The 26,144-nt window shown below is 47.9% G+C and overlaps 1 protein-coding gene across 1 annotated transcript in view; it reads left to right on the forward strand.

Annotated features, from left to right (window-relative positions):
* Window positions 1–1,102: 1,102 nt before the first annotated feature.
* LOC140391333 (neurobeachin-like) overlaps window positions 1,103–26,144 on the forward strand; it is a 382,107-nt gene continuing 357,065 nt past the window's right edge. The window contains exon 1 of the mRNA XM_072475916.1: window positions 1,103–1,697. Coding sequence (XP_072332017.1) covers window positions 1,416–1,697 — 282 coding nt within the window. The 5' untranslated portion in view covers window positions 1,103–1,415. The remainder of the gene's footprint in view (window positions 1,698–26,144) is intronic.

Raw genomic sequence — 26,144 nt, forward strand, 5'->3', positions numbered from 1 at the left:
GGAAAGGAAAGATCTAACTTAATTCAGTTCTAGAGGCGATCTTGTATTTCTATCTAGGCTACTGTGGTTACTCTTTGAAATGATCTGCATGAAAGCCATTTTTCTCCATTTCTCAAACATAGTGGCAAGAACGGGATAAATAAAGGAAAAGCAATTGATCTGTTGAAAATGTTTATTTTTGTTGAAGAGTTACAGAACGCCGAGACTCCATATTTTCTGTATTTGCCAAGAATTAGATGCTGCAAAAATCAACGTGGTGCGATGCTCTCCCCTCCTGATCTGTTACATGAATATCGAGTTGAGCTTAATATGCTTCAATGATCTTCCGTGGAGTCAACCGGATTTCCAGGTCGAAAGGAATGTGCGTTCTTGAGATGATTGCAAAAACTGCCCTTGTGTCTCCTTAATTTCAAGCACATTTCTGCACAGACATGTGAACGGACGAAATGAACCATTCATAATTATTTTCAGCACACTACTATACAGGTATTTTTAAAAGGGCCTAAATGTTTACAACATAGAAAATTAAACCACGTGCAGTCTGAACCTTGCATAAAGCCTTCATGATTGATCAATTGTCCCATAATAAAACGTCCACTCTTTATATTAGTGAAACACACATTTGCAAAACTAAAAACCCTCTTTAATCCGTACCCCTTTCGGGAGTATTATGCAATTAGATTTTTCCCGACGTATATTATCCAGAATGATCCTGACGAAAAGTCTTCCAAAGTGCTGCCTGGAGGTGTTCATAGTGCTGCTTTTGATGTTTTGTAAACGCGTCTGAATACCGAGCCTTATAGTTACAGACAATCGGAACAATTTTCAGTCACTTGAACTGCGAATGGGGGGGGGGGGGGGGGGGGGGGGGGAGGTGGCCACGGAATAAGAAAGGTTTGCCGACAGGATAATAAAGGGGGTGCACTGGTTTCATGGTCTCCACTCCTGCTTTGTCGGTGCAGGTGCAGCCGCTGAAGCCTTTTTTTTTTGGAACAAGCTGACCTCCTCTGCTGCCTGCCTGGAGCTTGCACCATGTGCACTTGTCACCTGGACACCTGAGACTCGTCTAACGGGACCCGCCGGCGCCCAGTGCGCATGCGTATATGATCCGACTGCAGCGAGGGGGCCAGAAGATGGCGGAGAAAGTGATAGGCGAGTGAGCGGCGGCGACAGCAAAATAAACCTGAACCATTCGCTCTAAAATTGAAGCAAAAATCTATATAAATATATAGAAAAGGATCACGTTTTGCAATGATCAAGAGGGCAGGCTATCTATTTTCCTCGATCTGATTTTTTTTCCCCCCGGTGTGGGTTGAATTCTGCTGAGGTTTTTTTTTTATTCCAGAATATTCCACCCCCCCTCCTCGTTTCTCCGGTGCCGGCGAGTTGTGAGGAGCGGGGAGCGCTCGGAGGATATGGCGAGCGACAAGCCGGCGCCGCTGCCGGTAAACGTGCCGCCCCCGGCTCCGGCTGGAGCGGGAGAAGCCGCCGGCTTGGGACCGGGAGGCGGAACCCGGGGTCTGGAGCTCGGCACCAGACCGGCGGCAGAGATGGTGGTGGGATCGATGGTGTCCATCTCCGGCATTAACCCCTCGGTGCCCATCAGGAATATTAAAATGAAATTCGCCGTTGTCATCGGCCTCATTCAAGTTGGAGAGGTCAGCAACAGGGACATCGTGGAGACTGTGCTGAACCTGGTGAGCCTTCATTTTAAAGTGGGGGAATTGAAATGTGCATTTGTCTGTGTGCCCTTGAGAATTGAGGTTGGGGTAATATTCGCCGCTGAAGGGGAGGGGGTCGTCTTTGGTAAAGGCAGGAGCGTAGACGTGATTTCTTGCAGGTCTGACACGTTAAATATTGTTTTGGAAAACCGATTGTGGGGAGTCCAGGGTGGGGTGGGGGCGTTATTGCCATTGGTTGTGTCGCACCTGACTGAAAGGGTAAAGGTTTTTTCTAAATAACCAGACCCCGTCCACAGGCAGAAATCCGGACCATCACTGCAACAGGAAGGGTGGCATGTTAACTGCGTCCAAATGACTGCCCCCCCCCCCCCCCAATGATTTTCTGGGAAATGATCTGTTGTGGATTATATGGCAATTGACCCGAAGCAGGGATAGTTCTATACGTCTTGTCCCACTGCGAATAATGCCTAAAGCTTCTGATTTACTCTTTCCCCCCCCCTCCCCCCCCCCCCAAAAAAACATTTTGGAAACATCTTCCTTGCGGTGTAAGACGTCAGAGCTGCCTACCATCGATCGCAGACGTTGTTTTGTCTTTTGACAAGTTGTGGTTTAAGTCCCGAAGGTCTGGTCGTACCAGACCAATGTGTCAGGTTAGCATAATTTGGCTGGGAACAATCGCAAAGTACATCGGCTTGGCTCGTTGAGGCGCGCAGTGTTTCAAGCTGTTTCAATATCTGAAAGTGCTGATCCAGGACGATTTTTAAGTAGGATATTTCTGCATCATACCTGTATTCAAATATATAAGTGCCCGAAATACGAGCGCACATGAAGATGGTAGTAGCGCCTTTATTGGCAATGAACTGGTTGGAATAACTAATTGGAAGATAGTGCAGTAGCACTGTTTCTTTCCTCAATTCTGAACAGATGGACAAGACTACTGTGCAATTTGGAAAATTACCAGACTTGCTTGAAATTGATAAATGAGTGCTATACTATTCACCTCAACTTAATCTGAAACTTGTCAGTTGTGAAGTCAATGATTGAGAGATACCGCTAACATCTTAGAAACCGCAAATTGACTGCTGTGTTATTGATTTGCGTGAAGTGTTTTCCAGAAGCGTTCACCCTGCACGGAAAATTAAGCTTTGCATGTTTGTGCTAAAAGCCATTTTTTAAAGTTAGCGGTAAATTGTCTCGAAAAATAACATTTTATTTGTGCTTAATGATTGTACATTCTGCTAATTAATTCTCTTGCCGATCTGATTTCAAGGTTACCGCTTCGGTGACTGAAATAATTATATAATGAGAGAGGACAAAAGCAGGCTACTTGGCCCATCTTGCCTGTTGCCAATTGCATCCACATGTTTGCACGTCAAGTACATACCAAATTTCCTTTGGCAGTTCTAATGGAATCTGCTTTTGTCACTGTTTCAGGCAGTGTATTCCAGCTAACAATTCACTCTTAATTGTTTTCCTTCCTGTAACCTTTGTTGTCAGCCAATAAAAGGTACCTTCAATCTGTAACATTTGGTAATCAACTCTTCCACTGGAAGTTTTTTCTATATTTACTCTTATCAAAACCCTTCATGATTTTGAACACCTCCATCAAATCAACCATTAACCTTCATTGCACTGAGGAGAACAAGCCCAGTTTATTCAGTCTGTCAACTACTGAAGTCTTTCCTCTCTGATCCCATTGTTCTAAATGTCTTTTCAGCCTTTTCAAGACCTTGACATCCTTACTAAAGTGTGGTGCCCAGAATTGACCACAGTTCACCACCAGAGGCCTAACCTATCTGTTAAGGTTTAGCATAACTTCCTTTTGTATTCTATGTCTCTTAAAGTCAAGGATTGAATATTATATTAATCGGCTTCTCGATATTTTCTGCCACCTTCAAATAATTGTGTACATAAACTCCCAGGTATTTCTGTTCACCTCCTTTCAAATTGGTTTATATTGCTTCTTTTAATTTAATACTTCTTGGCATTGCACTTCATCTGCTCATTTCACTGTCCTCCTCGGGTTTATTATTGTTTACTATATTTGAGTTTCATGCCACCTGGAAACCTTCCATTCAAAATCGAATGTTTAATATTGAAAAAGAACTTAATTACTAATACTGGCGCATACCACTTTGTACTTTACTCCGGTCTGATAAAACGGTTTGATCCAAAATTAGCTCAGAAGCAAAGGTTGGTGGGTGTATTTGTGACCAGTTTCCAGTTGGATTCCATATGGTGTGGTACTCAGTCCCTTGCTTTTTCTGGTAATGTCTATGATTTAGACATGAATGAAATTTTATAGACCAACAAAAAAATGATGGAAAGAAAGATAATGGACTCGTCAGTTGGGTTGAACAATGGCAAATGAAGCTCCATTCAAAGAAATGTGAAGTAATGCTTTTGGGTAAGACTAACAAGGCTCAGTATCTCAGGATACTGAGAAATGTAGAGGAAGAGATTAACTTTGGAGCGCATACCTACAGATCCCTGCAGGTGGTCATGAAGGCATATGCAATTCCTTGCCTTCATAACCTGAGGAATATAATGCAAGAATCGGAAGTTTTGCTGAACTGTATAAAATACAAGTTTAGCCATAGCTGACACTGGCTGAAATTTTCCAGCCAATCTCGCCAGTGGGATCTTCTGGTCCCACCATCAGTGAACCCCGGCTATGGGTTTCTTGACAGCGGGGGATACAGAGAAAGGGAAATCTCATTGACACGGCAGGATCAGAAGTATAACAAATTAGTTCTATTTATAATAAAAACATACTGCTATTTTTTTGCAAAACTATACTTTATTTGTAAAATATCTGAAAGAACATTTCAAATTGACCATCACACACAGTGCAATAATATTCAGGTTCTCTGTATGTTACACTGAGGTGCTTCAAAGAAAAGTGCAGCACAGGAACAGGCCCTTCGGCCCTCCAACATGTGCCGATCATGATGCCCTAACTTTAAAAAAAAAAAACTTCTGCCTTACTCTGTTGGTATCCCTCTATTTCTTCCCTATTCACGTATCCATCCAGTCCGTATCCCTCTACTTCCTCTCTATTTGTGTATCCATCCAGATGTCTCTTAAATGTTGCTAATGTACCTGCTTCCACCACATCCTCTGGCAGCGCATTCCACTGTGTGGAAAAACCTACCCCGCACAGCTACCTTAAACTTTCCCACTCTCACCTTGAACCTGTACCCCTTGTAATTGACACTTCCACCCTTGGAAAAAGCCTGACTATCCACCCTGTCAATGCGGCTCATAATTTTGTAGACCTCTATCAGATCTCCCCTCAGCCTCTGTCTTTCCAGTGAAAACAATCCTAATTTATCCAACCTCTCCTCATAACCAACACCCTCAAGACCAGGCAACACCCTGGTGAACTTCATTTGCACTCGCTCCAAAGCTTCCACGTCCTTCTGATAATGTGGTGACCAGAACTGCACACAATACTCCAAATGTGGCCTAACCAAGGTTTTATATAGCTGCAGCATGATTTCCCAACTCTTGTATTCAATGCCCCGGCTGATGAATGCAAGCATGCCATATGCCTTCTTAATCAGCTTGGCCACCTGTGTCGCCACAGACCTGCACGCCCAGATCCCTCTATGTTAATATTCCTAAGAGTTCTACCATTTACAGTACAATTCAGACCTAGATTTGATCTTCCAAAATGCATCATCTCTCATTTATTCGGGTTAAACTCCATCTGCCATTTCTGTGCCCAAGTCTCCAATCTGTCTATATCCTGTTGTATCATTTGACAATCTTCGGCACTATCAGCAACTCCGCCAATCTTCGTGTCAATCGCAAATTTACTAATTAGACCATCCACATTTTCTCCAGATCATTTATACATACTACAAACAAAAGAGGTCCCTGCACTGAACCCTGCGGAACACCACTAGCCACAGATCTCCATTCAGAAAAACTCCTTTCCACTGCTGCTCTCTGACTTCTATAACCAAGCCAGCTCTGTTTCCATCTAGCCAGCCCACACAGAATCCCATGCGATTTTAGTTTTTGTACCAGGCTGCCATGTGGGACCTTGCCAAACGCATTACTAAAGTCTATATAAACTACACCCGCAGCCCTTCCCTCATCAATTTTCTTTGTCACCTCTTCAAAAGACTCAAATCAGGTTGGTGAGACATGACCTGCCCCATACAAAACCATGCTGCCTGTCACTAACTAGTATATTATCCTCCAAATGTGCATGTATCCTGTCCCTCATTGTAATTTCCAAAAGCCTCCCCACTACTGATGTCAGGCTCACTGGCCTATAATTTGCTGGATTGTTCCTGCTTCCTTTCTTAAACAAGGGAATAACATTGGCTATTCTCCAGTACTCTGGAACCTTGCCTGTGGTCAAAGAGGATGTGAAAATATCAGTTAAGGCCCCAGCTATTTCTCCCCTTGCCTCCCACATTAACCTGGGATAGATCCCATCCGGCTCCGGCGACCAGTCTATCTTAATGCAATTTAGGATACTCCACACTTCCTCCTTTGATGTTGGTGTTCTCAAGAGAGTTTACACACCTATCCCTGGCCTCAACATTCGTCATGTTGTTCTCCTTGGAATACAGATACAAAGTACTCATCAAGGATTTCACCCATTTCCTGTGGTTCCACACATAACTTCCCTCCATTGTTCTTAAGTGGGCCTACTCTTTCTCTTACAACCCTCTTGCTCCTAATATATGCATAAAAAGCCTTGGGATTCTCCTTGACCATGTTTGCTGAAGACATTTCATGGCCCCTTTTAGCCTTCCTAATTTCATTGTATTCCTCAAGGGCTTCGTCAGTTTTTAGATGCGTAGACCTATCCTATGCTTCCTTTTGACTTAGTTTACAATTTCCTTTGTCGTCCATGGTTTCTGAATACTGCCATTTCTATCCTTCATTTTTGCGGGGACATGCCTGTTCTGCACTTCAATCGACTGACCTTTAAAATACAGTCAAACGTTACAGACATTTCAAAATGGTCATTACAAATGAGCAAAGGTATTCAAGTTGTCTACCTAGATCAAATTGCAAATCGGTTTAGCTCAGTTGGCTGGACAGTTGGTTTGCGATGCAGAGGTGGACCAACAGCATGGGTTCAATTCCCGTACTGGCTGAGGTTATTCATGAAGGTCTCACCGCCTCAACCTTGCCCCTCGCCTGATATGTGGTGATCCTCGGGTGGCAGGATAGCACAGTGGTTAGCACTGTTGCTTTACAACACCAGGGACCTGGATGTGATTCCCAGCTTGGGTCACTGTTTGTGTGGAGTCTGCATGTTCTCCCCATGTCTACGTGGGTTTCCTCCGGGCGCTCCGGTTTCCTCCCACAGTCCAATGATGTGCGGGTTAGGTGAATTGGTCATGCTAAATTGCCCTGTAGTGTCCAAATGTTAGGTGGGGTTGCTGGGTTACGGGGATAGGATGGAGGTATGGGCTTAGGTGGGGTGCTCGTTCAGTGGCCGGTGTATACTCGATGGGCCGAATGGCCCCCTTCTGCACTGTAGATTCTATGAAATCACCACCAGACGGCTCTTCTCCCCCCCCCCCCCCCCCCCTCGAAAGGGAAAGCAGCCTAATGTCATCTGTGACTATGGCGACTTTACTTACTTTAGTAATCCATGTAATATTCGTTGTATACATTCTGTTACAATGGCTAAGATACTGAATCAGACTCATAACTCTTTTAAGTTTAAGACTGTGCAGAAAGATTGATTAATTCCAGGAGTGATAATATAAGAAATAGGATTTGGTTATTTTAGAATCAAACTTCATTAAAACAAAAGAAAATAAAACAATATTTGAACTTTTATTAACAGATTACATGCAGTTTCTTAACCTTTACACAAGTTCCCATTAAACCAAAATGCAGCTCATCCACTATTGCAGTCAAAGGCAATACTTGCATTTACAAAGCACTTATCTTCCGGTAGGGACATTTGGTCAGATCGCTCTCTCTATCGCTCTCTTTATCTCTCTCTCTCTCTCTCGTTCCTTAGTTCCTTCATTCTTTCATCCACAAAGGTTCTTCCCGAGGTGACCTGACGTAAATCCATTATCGTTATTGAGGCTGCCTGGTTTCCCACTCCCGTTGCTACAGATGAACAGAGCTATGCCATTCATATGCAACTAACCTTCCATTGACGGACAAATAGGTCTTCAGACCTATTTGCGATGGGCTAATGGCTTATCAGACCAGGTGTCCAAAATGGTTTGAAACTGCCTCTTAATCTTATGGGAGATTTTAATCAGATGGGCAGTAGGACCCAATGGCAGCCTATTTGACTGAGGAGACAGTTCCACGCTCTGATACCTGCATGTCTGCTCACAGTGATGAAAGTTCAAGCTTTACAACAGTTCTACTCTCTCATCAACAAAGAATGTTCTTTTCTTAAATCTCCTCTTGATCAGCTTGGTCTATTGAAGGATTCTGTTGTTGGCTTGGGGACCTCTCTTTGTTCTGATTTAGGCTGGGTTCTATTATAGTTTCTAAAGTGCTGGAGCAAATATATCACTTCAGCTACAGCGGCTGGCTGATTGCTCCTGCTCTTTTGGTCCACGATCGAGCTTAGCATTTTGCAGACATGTACAAAAATTTACCCAAGCATAAATAAACTTTCCAGGCTGATCCTGAACATGGTAACTTCAGCATATCCATCTTTGTACCAATTGTGTGGCATATTGATGGCACAAACGAAGATGTCTGATGCGAGATGTAGCCAGTTCACAAGAGTAAGTTTATTATCATAGAATTATCATAGAATTTACAGTGCAGAAGGATGCCATTCGGCCCATCGAGTCTGCACCGGCTCTTGGAAAGAGCACCCTACCCAAGGACGACAACACCACCCTATCCCCACAACCCAGTAACCCCACCCAACACTAAGGGCAATTTATCATGGCCAATCCACCTAACCTGCACATCTTTGGACTGTGGGAGGAAACCGGAGCACCCGGAGGAAACCCACGCACACACTGGGAGGATGTGCAGACTCCACACAGACAGTGACCCAAGCCGGAATCGAACCTGGGACCCTGGAGCTGTGAAGCAATTGTGCTATTCACAATGCTACCGTGCTGCCCTATTATGAATACAATATTTATATATGAATACATTAAAGTAGTTGGCGATTGAGTGAACTGTTGTCTTTCGAAATGAATTACATGTTTATAGTTGAGCATTACCATAAATAGAACATCGCGTTGATGGGATTAGGAAATTCATACTACAAATGACGTCTACTTCACTGAACTTTTATAATTAGATCAGGTACCAAATTGATTGTACTATACAATGTCATGCATTGAGAATATTGAAGTCTGAATCGCTTTGCAATTTTTAAAATACAGTATGCAATGACAGGGGTGTCTTCACTTAAAGTCATGGTTGTGTTCATGAAAATCGCCACTTTAAGTGAAGCATCATTTCCCATTGGAATCAATGTTTTTTTAAAAAATAAATTTAGATTACCCAATTATTTTTTCCAATTAAGCGGCAATTTAGTGTGACCAATCCACCTACTCTGCACATCTTTGAGTTGTGGGGGCGAAACCCACGCAGACACGGGGAGAATGTGCAAACTCCACACGGACAGTGACCCAGAGCCGGGTTCGAACCTGGGACCTCAGAGCCATGAGGCAGCTGTGCTAACCACTAGGCCACCGTGCTGCCCTCATTGGAATCAATGTTAAAGCCAGAGTTAGTTCGTGAGGGCAATGTTTGCCTGAAAAAGTCAATATAAAAATTGAATCATTGTACCATTTAGGCTGGATTGCTGTACTGCATAGTCCTGTCAGTGACTTTAAAATTGCTGCTTTGCCAGAAGGCTTCTTTCTTCCAGAGACTTCTTCTTTAAGACACCAAATTTGCACAGGTTCCCTGGACACATGTACTGTACAGTACAGAGCAGTACTCCTGTACAGAAAATAATTCAATATTAGACAAACAAAGTTGTAGTGCAGTATGTATTGCACAGCACGGCAGAGCATTCTTCCAAAAACAAAGTCCACGGAGTTCCTTAACGAGTACAGGGTACAGAAATAATCAATTTAAAAATGAAGTTCGTCTAATTTTGGGGGGGGGGGTGTAAATGAAAATGTGGCACAAAATAAAGTTCCTCTAATGTACAGTAAGGACAAAATGGCAATACAATCACAAGTGGTTGGCACAGTGGGTAGAACTGCTGCCTCAACACCAGGGACCCGGGTTCAATTCCAGCCTTGGATGACTGTGGAGTTTGCACATTCTTCCCGTGTGTGCGTGGGTTTCCTCTGGTGCTCCGGTTTCCTCCCACAGTCCAAAGATGTGTGGGTTGGGTGCATTGTTAAATTGCCCCTTTGTTCCAAACTGGTTAGGTCGGGTTACGGAGATGGGGTGGAGGTGTGGGCTTGGGTAGAGTGCTCTTTCCAGGGGCCGGTGTGTACTTGATGGGCCGGGTGGCATCATTCTGCACTGTAAATTCTATGAAAAAGTTCAGAAATGCTCTGATAACGGGTACTCCATCGTTTGGGAATGGGTGTTTCTTCCCAGGTGATAGGACTGTAATTGCACATACAATAATAATAATAACTTATTGTCACAAGTAGGCTTCAATGAAGTTACTGTGAAAAGCCCCAATGGACCTTGAAGAATCCAAGGGAACAGTCAGACTGTGATTCATGTTAGAGACTGTGATGCAGGGAAGAACTGGTGTGAGGTTATGTAAAGGAATAAAGAGATGAATGGAAGATCAGGATGTTGACTAGTAATTTCAGCATTATTTTGGGTGCGAATTGTTATTTGAGGAGGAATAGTAAGATGAGAGAATTTGGATTCCTGAGACATTGAGACTAGTTCTGAGATGCAAGTGCCCTGAACAGAAGCACACATATATCTAAGTGTTTTTGGGGAGAATTTAAACTAGTAAGACAAAAGGGTGAAGAAAACATAAGGAAAAATAAAAATATTGGCAATCTGTTGAGCTATGCGTTGAGAATTTTTGTCTTTGTCTTTCTTTGTAATGTTTTCTGTCTACCTTGTTTAACTTGTCTATTTCAGTCAATTCATCTGTCTTCTAACTTGGCTTAAGAAGCAGAACTAGCTACTTGGAACCACCTGTGAATTTATGTGGATTTTCAAAACCAGCACTTTGATTTCAAAAGTAATTTGTAAACATGCACTGAGCTCAACTAATCCGGCTGTTTATTTGTTCCACCACAAACCATTCTAATATTTATATTTAATTTAGGCTTTTGATTTTGGTTCCATGATTTTTTTTATTAGACTGAAAATAGCATGGAGATCATATGACTGGTTTAAAAGGACAGCTCCCTTATCAAATCCAAAATTATGCCATTTCGATCGCAGAAAGAATACCTGAAAAGTTAAGAAAAATGACGTGCTAACAAAATTAAAATATTAGAAAGCTATGGCCAGTTGCTTGGTATCTGAAAAGAGTTGATATAAAGAAATGCAGACACTTTTTTGTTTTAGATTTCTAGTATGTTTAAAAACACAAGGATAGGCAACACCTGTGAGATAATAGGCAAGTTCTAAACCCAGGGAGGAAGTGTGAGTAATGTTTAGGATGTATCACTCTGTTGAAACACTGGTATTACTCCAGGCTGGTGGCACCTCTTCCAGTTTTGTCAGTTTTTGGTGTTTTCTCACGCTTCCATTTCTACCTACCTCACCATCACACCCCAATCTTTTAATAATAATCTTTTATTGTCACAAGTAGGCTTCCATTAACACTGCAATGAAGTTACTGTGAAAAGCCCCTTGTCGCCACATTCCGGCACCTGTTCGGGTACACAGAGGGAGAATTCAGAATGTCCAAATTACCTAACTGTGCGTCTTTCGGGACTTGTGGGAGGAAACCGGAGCACACGGAGGAAACCCACGCAGACACGGGGAGAAGGTGCAGACGCCACACAGACAGTGACCCAAGCCGGGAATTGAATCTGGGAACCTGGCGCTGTGAAGCAACAATGCTAACCACTGTCTCCCCCACTATTTGCAGATTCTGTGTGCTAATAAATATCTTTGAATTCTCTAAATTTACATCCTATTGTCACATCTTAATATTACATCTGCCATTTATCTATTTCCTGTTTAGAGGTTGTATATGTTTATTTTTTCGATTATCAGTAACTTAGAAGTTAAAGCAAGTACTGTTAAACACTGTATTTCATGGACCTGAAAATCTTAACAGCACAGTCCTCATTCAAGTTTTATTTCTACGCAAGAGACCCCAATTCTTTACAGGATCTTGAACGTTCCTTCACTTCTCCTGGGACCAAACCAAGTTGTGCCACAGCTTTTGCAAATTTGCTTTGATTCTCCTCCGTGGTTCCACTACTCTTTAATATGATATTTAGACCATAAGACGTAGATAATTTGGTCAATCAGGTCTGTTCCGCCATTCAATGGGATAATGGCTGGTCAGATATAATCCTCAACTCCAATTTCCCGTCGTAACTCTATAACCCTTAATTCCCTTCTGATTAAAAAATTGTCTGCCTTGAACATACTTAACGGCCCAGCCTCTAGCTCTTTGCAGTAAAGAATTCCACCGATTCATACCCTCCGAGAAAAAACTCCTCCTCATCTATGTCTTAAATGGGTGACCCTTTACTCTGAGATTATGCACTCTGGTCCGAGACTCTCCCACAAGAGGAAACATCCTCTCAGCATCTACCCATTCAAGCTCGCTGAGAAACCTGTGGGCCGTAACTTCTTGAGTATTGGTGGAAAGCTGTGGCCCGCCGATACTGCGCACTTACCTGTGCTCAAAACTTGTGGCAAACCTTCCTGGTCCAGCCTCAGGCCTCCAGCAGGACAGTCTGCATAGGCTCCAGTGTGGCGCCCCCTTGTGACGCAGCAGCTACAGGAACTCCCATTGAGGGTAGGCATTTAAGCTTCAGATTTCTATCGAAGACAACAAGCAACCAAGTTTAACAAGTGTTTTAAAGGTATGTACAAGTTTTTTTGCTCTTTTGTACTGGCATTGGTTATTCTTAAGTAATTTTAAAAAAAAAAGATTTAAAGATGTTTATTTATAAGTGAACATAGGTTTTGTTATTTGTTTTAAATCTTCATTATATTATACCTTTACATGTGGCACGCTTAAAAGTGTTTGTATGTCTTAATATAGATTATGGTCTTTTAAAAGTGCCCCAGGGCTTTTTGCTTTCACTGTCCTTGTAACATCTGATATTTTTTTGGTTTGTGTTTCTAGAATCATGGAATCCCGACAGTGCAAAAGAAAGCTCTTTGGCCCATCGAGCCAGCACCCACCCTCTGAAAGAGCACCCTGCCCATGCCCCTGCCCTATCCGTTGGACACCTAACCGTTGGACACTAAGGGGCAATTTAGTAAGGCCAATCCACCTAAACTGCATATCTTTGGACTGAGAGGAAACCTAAGCACCCAGAGGAAACCCATCCATGGGGAGAATATGCAAACACCACATAGTCACCCAAGGTCTAAATTGAACAGAGGTTCATGGTGTTGTGAGACAACAGTGCTAACCAGCGTGTCATCATATTACCCGTGTTATTATGTCTCTGCCTTCTTTACTTCGATTATCTTATTCATTCATAATTGTCCCATAATTAAATGTGATTTGATGTTTCAGTAAGACTTCAATGCTTCATTTGTGGAAGCTTGTAAAGTTTAATGGAAAACATTTTTTAATGTAAATACCAACTTTGAAACCAGTTATCAGCTTTGACATAAAACTATCTCAACTTTTACAAATTTCTTGCAATAAAATATATTTTCTCACTTATAACACAATGGTCAATAAAATATAATTTCCCAAATAAACACAATGAGGGAGGGAAGAGGGGGCAAGGGGAGGGAGCGTTTTGACATCAATTGTTAATTTTAGAAACTCAATGTTTGAAAGCAGCAGCTGCCAGGTGATTGCGATTGGCCCTAGCATCACCTGGATCCTGGGCTTGCCCACCTGCACCAGGAAGTATGCCTATGTGGTAGTCACCACTGTTTGTATATATTGCACATATGAGAAGTAATACGGTAAGGCTCCTGTACTACAGGTACGGGCGTAGATCTCTGCCTGCTGGCTCCACCCAGTAGGCGGAGTATAAATGTGTGTGCTCACCAAGCTTCAGCCATTTCAGCCAGGTCCCTGAGGGAGACTGTGTCTTGGCGGCCGTCGTGGTACACCACAAAGGCGTACTGCGGGTTTGCATGGAGTAGCTGTACCCTCTCGACCAACGGGTCCGCCTTGTGGAGCCACACGTGCTTGCAGAGCAGAACGGGTCCTGGAGCTTCCAGCCACGTTGGGAGCGAAACCCCAGAGATGGACTTTCTAGGGAAGGCAAGGAGACGTTCATGGAGGGTTGCATTAGTCGCAGTGCAAAGTAGCGATCGGATGGAATGGAGGGCGTCGGGGAGGACCTCCTGCCAGCAGGAGACTGGGAGATTTTTAGACGGAACGGCCAGCAGGACGGCCTTTCAGACCGTCCCGTTCTCCCTCTCCACCTGCCTGTTTCCCCAGGGGTTGTAGCTGGTCGCCCTGCTTGAGGCAATGCCTTTGCTGAGCAGGAATTGACGCAGCTCATCACTCATAAAGGAGGATCCCTGGTCGCTGTGGACGTAAGCGGGGAAACCGAACAGAGTGAAGATGCTATTGAGGGCTTTGATGACTGTGGCGGAAGTCATACCTGGGCATGGAATGGCGAAGGGGAATCTGGAGTATTTGTCAACCACGTTAAGGAAGTACGTGTTTCGGTCGGAGGAGGGGAGGGGCCCTTTGAAGTCCATGCTTAGGCGTTCAAAGGGACTTGAGGCCTTCACCAGGTGAGCCCGATCTGGCCGGTAGAAGTGCAGTTTGCACTCCGCGCAGACCTGGTAGTCTTTGGTGACCGTCCTGACTTCCACAATGGAGTAGGGTAGGTTGCGGGCCTTTATGAAGTGAAAGAACAGGGTGACCCCTGGGTGACAGAGACCATCGTGTAGGGCCCAGAGTCGGTCCACTTATGCGCTGGCACATGTACCTCTGGATAGGGCATCGGGGGGCTCGTTCAGCTTACCGGGGCGATACAAAATCTCGTAATTGTAGGTGGAGAGCTCGATCCTCCACCTCAAGATTTTATCATTTTAGATCTTGCCCCGCTGTGTGTTATTGAACATAAAGGCAACCGACCGTTGGTCAATGAGGAGAGTGAATCTCCTGCTGGCCAGGTAATGCCTCCAATGCCGCACAGCTTCAACGAGGGCTTGGACCTCCTTTTCGACGGAGGAGTGCCGAATTTCGGAGGCATGGAGAGTGCGGGAAAAGAATGTCACGGGTCTGCCTGCCTGGGTGAGGGTGGCGGCCAGAGCGATGTCTGATGCATCTCTCTCGACTTGAAAGGGGATGGTCTCGTCGACCGCGTGCATCAGGGCCTTGGCGATGTCGGCCTTGATACGGTCGAAGGCCTGGTGAGCCACGGCCGTGAGGGGGAAAACTGGAGTGAATGAGTGGGTGGTGTTAAGTAATGGGTTAAGAGACATGTAATTGGTTGTCTCATTTATGTTAAGTATCCAATAATTGACACTGATATGTAAAGGGGCTTCAGGTGGCCTCAGTTGGGTGATGTATAGTTAGAGTTTTGTGCAAAGGCTGTTGGAATGAAATAAATGTGTTTGTGAAAAAGGAACAGAACTTTAGACTCTTCATATCACAGCAACTGGTGGAGCCAGGAGGCAGGGATCTACCCCTGTACCTGTAGTACAGGAGCCTTACCGTATTACTTCTCATATGTGCATTATATACAAACAGTGGTGACTACCACAGCCTGCATCAGGCTCCATATTACCTTCCTCCAGCTTGTCCATTTCTGGTGGCAAAACATCTTCTGCGTGAATGCTCAGTCCATGCTGAATGGCAAAGTTGTGTAATGCACAACACACTACAACAATATGTGAGACTATCTCCGGTGAATACTGTAACGTGCTCCCTGCCTTGCCCAGCCACTAAAATGTGATTTCAAAACACCAATTGTCCTGTCCACTGCCTGATGTGTTGCGACATGCACGGTTGTATCGTTCCTGTGCTTCATTGTTGATCCTCTGGAATGGTGTTAGAAACCATGTTTTCAATGGGTATTCCTTATCACCCAGTAACCATCCTTAAATTCCTGGTGGAGTTTCATAGGTTATCATAGAATTTACAATGCAGAGGGAGGCCATTCGGCCCATCGAGTCTGCACCGGCTCTTGGAAAGAGCACCCTACCCAAGGTCAACACCTCCACCCTATCCCCATAACCCAGTAACTCCACCCAACACTAAGGGCAATTTTTGGACACCACGGGCAATTGTATCACGGCCAATCCACCTAACCTACACATCTTTGGACTGTGGGAGGAAACCGGAGCACCCGGAGGAAACCCACGCACACACTGGGAGGATATGCAGACTCCGCACAGACAGTGACCCAAGCCGGAATCGAACCTGGGACCCTGGAGCTGTGAAGCAATTGTGCTAACCACCATGCTACCGTGCTGCCCAATAGCTGCCCAGAGTTGTCATGGACTGGCGTAACATTAAGCTTTTAACGACAAGTGAGTAATGGGCTCTTGCCCGGTTATGTGCATTCGGTGAGGATCCTCATTTGTGCATCACACACTCTTATCACATTTAAAGAATGGAACACCTTCCTATTGATGAATGAAACTGTCATTTCATGGCGCCCTTAGTGCAATTTGTGTTGCATCAACAGCCCCGATCACCCGTCCGGTGCCGTCAGCGCAGTGGTCGACGGCCCAGTTGGTGAACTTTCTGAACGAGAAGTTCACTCAACAAAGTAAGGAATGTGCGGAGGACCTGGCACGGGCGGTGGACTCGATCAAGGCGGTGGTTAAGCGCGTGGAGGCAAGACTGACGACCCAGGACAGGCGATCCAGAGGCTGGAGGAGCTGGCGGCGGAACATGAGGAACTGTCCACCTCAATGGCAGCAGAGATTGGGATGCTGCAATACCAGCAGAAGCGACTGCTGGAGAAAGTGGAGGACTTGGAGAACCGTTCTCGGAGGCAGAACATTCGGACCGTGGGTCTGCTGGAGGGAAGAGAAGGATCGGGCGCTGGTGTGTATGTGGGGACGATGTTGGAGAAGCTGCTTGGAGAAGGTGCGTTCGACAGACCGTTGGAGGGGGACCAGGCCCACAGGGCGTTGATGCGCATGCCCCAGGGGGGTGAGCCCCCGAGGGCGATGGTGGTACGACTGCATCGTTGGAATGTATTATGAGGTAGGCCAGGCAGACAAGGCGATGTACGTGGGATGATGTTGAGATCCGGGTGTACCAGGATCTGGGAGCAGAACTCGCAAAGAGGAGGGCGAGCTTTAATAAGGTCAAATTGGCCCTGTATAAGAAGGGCATAAAGTTTGGACTGCTGTACCCGGCCCGCCTATGGGTGACCTATGAGGGCCGGGAACTGTACTTTGGCTCTGCTGGGGATGCAGTAGACTTTATGAAAGAGAATAAACTGATGGGAGAAGGAGGACCTTGAACTTTGACTGAGCTATGCTTTGTAAAACTTTTTAACTTTTGATTTGCGATGTTCGGACTTAGTTTGGAGGTTCTGTTTGTTTCTTTTCGTTTATTTTGGTTCTGTTTGGGGTTAGGTTAGTATATAGTACTTTTTGTTAAGGGAGGAGGGGTGGGCCTTTGTGCTCAGACCTTGGGAGGGATTGTTTTTTTGTTTTTGCTTGCTGTTGTTTTGATTGTTTACACTGAGTGGGGGGAGGGTAAGATGCTAGGTGCCAGGGGCAGGGGCGGGGACTGCTAGGCTAGCTGGGAGGGCTAGTTCACGGAAGCAAAGTGGGGGGGTGAGCTGAAGACCGAAGTAGGGGGTGGGGGGGTAACTAGACTGCTGACGGGGAGGGGACTTTCCAGGTGGTGGTGGAGGAGGAGGGTTGATGGCCGTAGTTGCCGGAGGGCTGGACAGGAGAGGGGTGGGACATGGGCCAAAGACTGGCCTAGGAGAGGTTATGGCTGATTGGCAGGAGAAGGGGGCGGGTTGCCCCCCCCAACCAGGCTGGTGGACATAGACTAAAAGGGCCCGTGTGTTTGCGCACTTGAGGCAACTGAAGGCGGACGTGGCTATGTTGCAGGAGACACATTTGAAGGTGGAGGACCAGGTTAGTTTGAGGAAGGGATGGGTCGGGCAGGTGTTCCATTCGGGATTGGACTTTAAAACAAGGGCAGTGGCAATCCTGGTCAATAAAACAAGGGCAGTGGCAATCCTGGTCAATACGTGGGTGGCATTCGAGATGGGGAAGATAGAGGCGGACCCAGGGGGTAGATTCATTATGGTTAGTGGGAAGCTGGAGGGAATGACTTTTTAAAAAATAATAATATTTAATTGAGGTATTTGAAAAATTTTCTCACAGTAACATGAACAATGACATCAACATGGTAAAATAAACATTTCCCTCCCCCAGCCCAATCTTCACGCACCTCAACCATACAACAACAATCTGCCCCCCCCCTTGCAATATTGCATCTACTGACATTTTAATTTTCCCCGAGAAAATCGACGAACGGCTGCCACCTCCGGGTGAACACTCGCATTGACCCTGTGAGGGGAGACTTTAACATGGTCCTGGATCCGAAGCTGGATCGGTCGAGTCCCAGGTCTGGAAAGGTGTCAGCTTTGGCTAAAGTTCGCCTTAAGAGGGAAAATTAAAATGTCAGCAGAAGCAGACTTCAAAAAAGGTGGGGGGGAGGAGGGCCAGACTGTTGTTTCATTGTTGGGGGGTGTGAAGATTGTGATGGGGTGGAAATGTTTATTGTGCCATGTTTATGTCGCTGTTATTATAAAAATTGCAAATACCCTAATTAAATTTAAAAAAAAAAAGCTATGGCAAAGGAGCTGCGGGGGTTCATGGAGCGCATGGGGGGGGGGGGGGGTCCATGGAGATTCAGGAGGCCAAGGAGTAAGGAGTTTTCATTCTATTCCCATGTGCATAAGGTGTATTCCCAGACAGACTTCTTTGTGCTGGACAAAACGCTACTGGCTGAGGTGGTGGATACTGAATATTCAGCAATTGTGGTGTCAGACCACGCCCCACACTGGGTAGATCTGCAAGTGAGCAAAGGAAAGGCTGCAATGGAGGTTAGATGTAGGGCTGTTAGTGGAGGATGAGGTGTGCGAGCTGGTGTGGGAGGCCATTTGGGGATACATAAGGATCAATAACACGGGTGAAATCTCAGCTGTGGTGTGGGAGGCACTGAAGGTGGTTATTAGGGGGAAACTCATTTCAATTCAGGCCCATAAGGAGAAGGCTGAACGGGCGGAGTTGGACAGTCTGGTAGAACGTTTACAGGTGGACAGGAGATATGTGGAGTCTCCGGATGATGGGCTCCTGAAGGAGCATGAGTGACTACAACTGGCATTTGGGCTCCTGTCCACAGGTCAGGAGGAGGGACAGCTGACGAGGGTTAAGGGGGTGGTCTATGAATATGGGGAAAAAGCCAGCAGGATGCTGGCTCATCAGCTGAGGAAACAGGAGGCAGCGAGAGAGATTGTGAAAGTAAAGGATACAAGGGGGAAGGTGGTGGTGGATCCGGCGGGGGTGAACAATGTATTTCGGGAATTTTACAGTAGATTATATAAATCGGAACCCCCAGCTGGGGAGGAGGGTATGAAGCGATTATGAGGGGGCGGGGTGGGGGGGGTTGGGGCTGGAGGTCTCGAGGATAGATGAGTTGGTGGAAGGCTTGGGAGCCCCAATTGGGCTTGGGTAGGTTATAGACTGGTTGGGGGTGATGCAATCGGTAAGGCCCTGGGACCTTATTGATGTCCGGTTGAGTTCTCTTAAACGTTTTCCGGGTTGCTGGGGCCGCTCCTGGTAAAGGTTTTTAATAAGTCTAAGGAGTTGGGAGTGCTTCCCCCAACTTTATTTCCGGCATCGATTTCCCTTATTTTGAAGCGGGATAAGGATCCGGAGAGTTGTGGGTCGTGTAGGCCGATCTCCCTTTTAAATTTGGATGTGAAATTGCTGGCAAAGTTCTTGGCCACGCGCATAGAGGATTGTGTCCTCTGGGTAATTGGGGAGGACCTGATGGGATTTGTGAAGAGACGTCACCTGACGTCCAATATTGGACAGCTCCTAAACGTGATAATGATGCCAGCGGAGGGGTGTGAAGTCGTGGTGGTGGTGGCCGTGGATGCAGAAAAAGCCTTTGATCGGGTAGAATAGAAGTACCTGTGGGATCTCCTGGGAAGGTTTGGGTTTGGGCAGGGATTTGTCGACTGGGTCCGGCTGCTATATCAGGCACCGGTGGCAAATGTAAGGGCCAACCGGGTTCGGTCAGAGTATTTTAGTCTGTGTAGGGGGACAAGGCAGGGGCGTCCACTCTCCCCACTAAAGTTTGCCCTGGCCATAGAGCCTTTGGCAATGGCGCTTAGGTCATCGAACATTTGGCGGTGGATAGTGAGAGGGGGTTGGAGCATTGGGTCTTGCTCAATGCGGATGATTTGTTTCTTTACATAACAGACCGGTTGGGGGGAATTGCAAGAATGATGGCGATATTAGAAGAATTTGGTCGGTTCTCAGGTTTCAAAGTAAACATGAGCAAGAGCGAGGTCTTCGCGATCCAGGCCAAGGGGCAGGAGAGGAGACTAAGGGAGTTACCGTGGTAGGAAGGAGTTCTAGGTACCTGGGGATCCAGGTGACAAGGAACTGAGGTCAGCTCCATAAGTTAAATTTGGGCAAGGCGATCGAACAAATGAAAGGGGACCTCCACAGGTGGGACGTGCTCCTGCTGTCATTGGTGGAGAGGGTACAGACTGTGAAGGTGACAGTCCTCCCGAGATTGCTGTTTGTGTTTCAGTGTCTCCCCATCTTCATCCCCAAGGCATTTTTCAGGAAGATGAACGCGTCGATCTTGGGCTGTGAAAGCCCCGAGGGTGAAGAAGGTCCTTCTGAAATAGGGGTGTGGGAAGGGGGGCTTGGCCCTTCCGAACTTTATTAACTATTATTGCGCGGCTAATATATCGATGATTAGGTAGTGGGGGAGGGGTCGGTGTGGGAGCGAGTGGAGGCGGCATCTTGTAAGGGCACAAGTCTGGAGGCTCTGTTAACGGCACCTCTGCGTTCTCGCCGACTCGGTACGCCACAAGCCCAGTGGTAGTGGTAGCCCTGAGAGTGTGGGGGCAATGGAGGCAGCACATGAGACTGGAGTTGGAGTTGGTGTTGTCACCGATCGGTGATAACAACCGGTTTGCTCCGGGGGGCTTTAGGAGGTGGCAGCGGTCAGGGATTGAGAGATTTGTGGATCTCTTCATTGAGGAGGGTTTCCCGAGCCTGGAGGAGCTAGAGAAGGAGTTTGAGTTGCTGGGTGGGAACGGATTTCGGTACCTGCAGGTACGGGACTTTGTCCGGAGGCAGGTTCCGGGCTTTCCTCGCCTCCCCCTAAGGGGACTACAGGATAATGTGATGTCAGAAACAGGGGTTGGGGAGGGTCTCGGAAATATATAAGGAATTGATGGAGTGGGAAGGGGTCCCAATCGGGGAGGTGAAGAGGAAGTGGGAGGACGAGTTGGGGGAGGAGTTGGAAGTCGGACTATGGGAAAAGGCCCTGAGGAGAATCAATTCATCCTCGTCGTGTGCCAGGCTTAGCCTGATCCAGTTCAAGGTGGTCCATCGGGCTCATATGACTGTGTGGTAGGCTGTGTTAGAAGGATTACGGTACCTGGTAATGCCAGAATACTATTGGTGGAGAATGTACTTGTTCCCATTGGTTAAGCCTGTATGGTAGCACTGCCCTGCAAGGTGGGGTCAAAGAGCCCGTGCCGCCCCAGCAGCTTTCTTCTGAACCTGCGCTGCTGGGGGAAACATCTAACATCTAGCGTATTAAAGCCTTCAATTGTCTCCAATCTCGCTTCTGGGGTTATTGATCGTGCATCGATTTAATACGCTAGTTTTTAAAGAATGGAGCTCTGAATCAAGCCGGAGTGTCTGCAACTCAGCCCCCACGAGGAAACTCAGCGGCAACCTTCAAGCACTGGCTGGCGTGCTTCAACGGATATCTCGGGACGGCCGAAAACCACACTCAAGGGAGAACAGAAACTACAAATTCTGCACTCGAGGGTGAGCCCAGAAATCTACACCCTCATCGAGGACGCAGACGATTTCGATGCCGCAATGGAGCTGCTGAAAGGACATTTTTTCGCCCTGTAAACCAGGTCTACGCCCGACATCTACTAGCGATGAGGCGACAAATCTTTGGGGAATCACTGGAAGAATTCTACCGTGCGCTCCTGGTGTTGGGGAGACATTGCAGCTGCCCACAGGTTTCAACAAACGACCACACAGAACTTTTGATTTGGGTGCTTTCGTTGCAGGTATGCTGTCCTCCCAAATCCACCAGCGATTGCCGGAGAAAGAGACACTAGGCCTCAAGGAGGCACGGGCCCTTGCTGGCTCCCTGGATGTGTCCTCCCGAAACCCGCGCTTACGTCCCCGACCGCGTGGCAGCCCCCTGGGCAGCGCGGAACCCCCACCCCCGCGGCTGACCCCGAGGCATCTCCCAACCCCCCACAAGCTTGTGCTGCGAGACGGCCTGGCAACCCCGGGGGGCCCTGCTGCTTGCTATTTTCGCGGGCAAGCCAAGCACCGTGGACAGCGCTGTCCGGCCCGTTCATCCATCTGCAAGGGATGCGGCAAAAGGGGCCACTTTGTGGCGGTATGCCAGGCCCGGGCGGTCGCTGTGGTCTCCGGAGGCGAATACGGACCGCCACCACAACCCTTTCCACGGACCCCGTGCGGCCAGCGGGCGCCGCCATCTTCCTCCTCCAGGGCCACGTGTGGCCTCCGGGCGCCGACATCTTGTCCCGCGGACGCCATGTGCGATGGATGGGTGCCGCCATTTTGTGCACCCCCAGCCGTGTGCGACCAGCGGGCGTCGCCATCTTGGATGGACTCTCAGGACCCCAGTTCGGATGACCACACACCGCCCGAAGAGAACATCCAACTGCTGCCACGATTAGCCTCGGTGATCCTGGACCAGTCTCGGCCCCGAACACACTCGACTGCTACGACGATGGTGCTTATCAATGGGTATGAAACGTCCTGCCTAATCGACTCTGGGAGCACGGAGAGCTTCATACACCCCAACATGGTAAGGTGCTGTTCTCTCCCCGTCCACCCCGTTAATCAAAAAATCTCCCTGGTCTCCGGATCTCACTCCGTAGAGATCAAGGGGTTTTGTGTAGCTAACCTCACGGTCCAGGGGAGGGAGTTCAAAAACTACCAACTCTAGGTCCTTCCCCCACCTCTGCGCGGCCACACTCCTCGGGTTGGATTTCCAGCGCAACCTCCAAAGTCTAACTTTCAAATTCGGCGGCCCGATCCCCTCCCCCTCCCCTCACTGTCTGCAGCCTCGCGACCCTCAAGGTCGATCCACCTTCCCTGTTTGCGAACCTCACCCCGGATTGCAAACCAGTCGCCACCAGGAGCAGATGGTACAGTGCCCAGGACCGGATCTTTATTAGGTCAGAGATTCAACGGTTACTGAGGGAAGGCGTCATTGAGGCTAGCAACAGCCCCTGGAGAGCTCAAGTAGTGGTTGTAAAGAGCGGGGAGAAGCATAGGATGGTCATCGACTACAGTCAGACCATCAACAGGTTTACGCAGCTTGACGCGTACCCTCTTCCCCCGCATATTCGACCTGGTCAACAGGATCGTGCAATACAAGGTCTTTACCACGGTGGATCAAAAGTCCGCCTACCACCAGCTCTCCATCCGCACTAGTGACCGCAAATACACTGCTTTCAAAGCAGATGGGCGGCTCTACCACTTCTTAAGGGTTCCCTTCGGTGTCACTAATGGGGGTCCTGGTCTTCCAACGAGAGATGGACTGAATGATTGACCGGTAAGGTTTACGGGCCATATTCCCGTACCTCGATAATGTCACCATCTGTGGCCACGACCATCAGGACCAAAACACCAACCGTTGAAAATTCCTCCAGACCGCAAAAATCCTTAACGTCACGTATAACGAGGATAAATGTGTGTTCAGCACCGACCGCCTAGCCATCCTCGGCTACGTAGTGCGTAATGGAGTTATAGGTCCCAACCCCGAAAGCATGCGCCCCTTTATGGAGATCCCCCTCCCTCACTGCTCCAAGGCCCTGAAGCGCTGCCCAGGTTTTTTTTCCTACTATGCCCAGTGGGTCCCCAACTATGCGGACAAGACCGTCCACTGATCCAATCCACAATTTTTCCCCTGTCGATAGAGGCCCGCCAGGACTTCAGCCGCAACAAAACAGACATTGCAAAGGCCACAATGCACGCCATCGATGAGTCCCTCCCCATCCAGGTCGAGAGCGACGCGTCCGACGTAGCTCTGGCAGCCACCCTCAACCAAGTGGGCAGACCCGTGGCCGCCTTCTCACGCACCCTCCATGCTTCCGAAATCCGCCATTCCTCAGTCGAAAAGGAGGCCCAGGCTGTAGTAGAAGCTGTGCGACATTGGAGGTATTACCTGGCCGGCAGGAGATTCACTCTCCTCACTGACCAATGGTCGGTTGCTTTCATGTTCAATAATGCACAGCGGGGCAAGATAAAAAAAACGACGAGATCTTACAGTGGAGGATCGAACTCTCCACCTACAACTATGAGATCTTGTATCGTCCCGGGAAGCTAAACGAGCCTCCTGATGCCCTATCCCGCGGCACATGTGTCAACGCACAAGTGGACTGCCTCTGAGCCCTCCACGAGGACCTCAGCCACCCGGGGGTCACTCGATTTTTCCATTTCGTAATGACCCACAACCTGCTCTACTCCATCGAGGAGGTCAGGACCGCCACCAGGAATTGCCAAATCTGCGCGGAGTGCAAGCAGCACTTCTACAGGCCAGAGAAGCGCACCTGATAAAGGCTTCCCGTCCTTTTGAATGCCTCAGAATGGATTTCAAAAGCTCCCTCCCCTCCACCGACCGCAACACGTACTTCCTGAACGTGATTGACGAGTACTCCTGGTTCCCATTCGCCATCCCCTGCCCCGACATGACCGCAACCACCGTCATAAAAGCCCTCCACAGTATCTTTACGCTGTTCGGTTTCCCCGCCTACATACACAATGATAGGGGGTCCTCCTTTATGAGCGACGAACTGCGTCAATTCCTGCTCAGCAATGGCATTGCCTTGAACAGGATGACCAGTTACAACCCCCGGGGAAACGGACAGGTAGAGAGGTAGAATGGAACGGTCTGGAAGACCGTCCTACTGGCCCTGCGGTCCAGGAATCTCCCAGTCTCCCGCTGGCAGGAAATTCTCCCGGATGCCCTCCACTCCATCTGGTCACTGCTCTGTACCACGACCAACCAAACACCTCAACAACATCTCCTTGTCTTCCCCAGTAAATCCTCCTCTGGGACCTCGCTCCCGGCCTGGCTGGCAGCTCCCGGACCCATCCTGCTCCGAAAACATGTGCGGGCGCACAAATCAGACCCATTGGTCGAGAGGGTCCATCTCCTGGACACTAACCCTCAGTATGCCTACCCCGACGGCCGACAGGATACAGTCTCCCTCCGGGACTTGCCGCCCACTGGACCCCCCCCCCCCGCCACCAGTCCCACCCTCCCTCCCACCGGCGCACCCCACAGCCGCCCCCTCCCCAGGTGGATCAGTTCTTCCACCGGCCCCGTCTAGGCCTTCCCGCCCACCGGCGCACTCCACGGCCGCCCCCTTCCCAGGTCAGTCGGTCCTTCCACCGGCCCTGTCTAGGGGTGACGAAGCTGCCACAGAAGCCGAAACCATGCCCCCGGAGTCACAGACGCCCGAACCTCCACTGGCATCACCACCAAAGCTATGGCGATCGCAGAGGACTATCAGGGCACCCGATCGACTAATTGCTTCATTTTGAAATGTACATTACTGTTGTAAATAGTTAAGATGTAATAAGGCAAAATGCTGTACGGAGGTATTACGGTACCGTCATAACTGGAACTTCTACCACTTTGCCACGTTGTAATGTGAAGCCACCACCCCCACCGTACTCTTTTTTTTAACGGGGTGAATGTGGTAGTCTGTGTTAGAAAGATTACGGTACCTGGTAATGACGGAATACCATTGGTGGAGAATGTACTTGTTCCCATTGGTTAAGCCTGTATGTTAGCTCCGCCCTGCAAGGCGGGGTATAAGAGCCCGTGCCACCCCAGCAGCTTTCTGCTATACCTGCGCTGCTGGGGGAAACATCTAGCATATTAAAGCCTTCAATTGTCTCCAATCTATTGATCGTGCATCAGACTGTGGCCCGGATGAGTAGGTTTTTCGAGGAGGTGGAGATCAGGTGTGGGGGAAGCCCGGCGAATCACGTACACATGTTTTGGGCGTGTGCGAAGCTGAGGGCATTTTGGCAGGGATTCTTAGATGTCATGTCAGAGGTCCTGGAAGGGAGGGTTACTACAAGTCCAGAGATGGCAATATTTGGAGTGTCTGAAGATCCGGGAGCCCA

Source organism: Scyliorhinus torazame, chromosome 15, assembly GCF_047496885.1.
Source record: "Scyliorhinus torazame isolate Kashiwa2021f chromosome 15, sScyTor2.1, whole genome shotgun sequence".
NCBI lineage: Eukaryota > Metazoa > Chordata > Chondrichthyes > Carcharhiniformes > Scyliorhinidae > Scyliorhinus > Scyliorhinus torazame.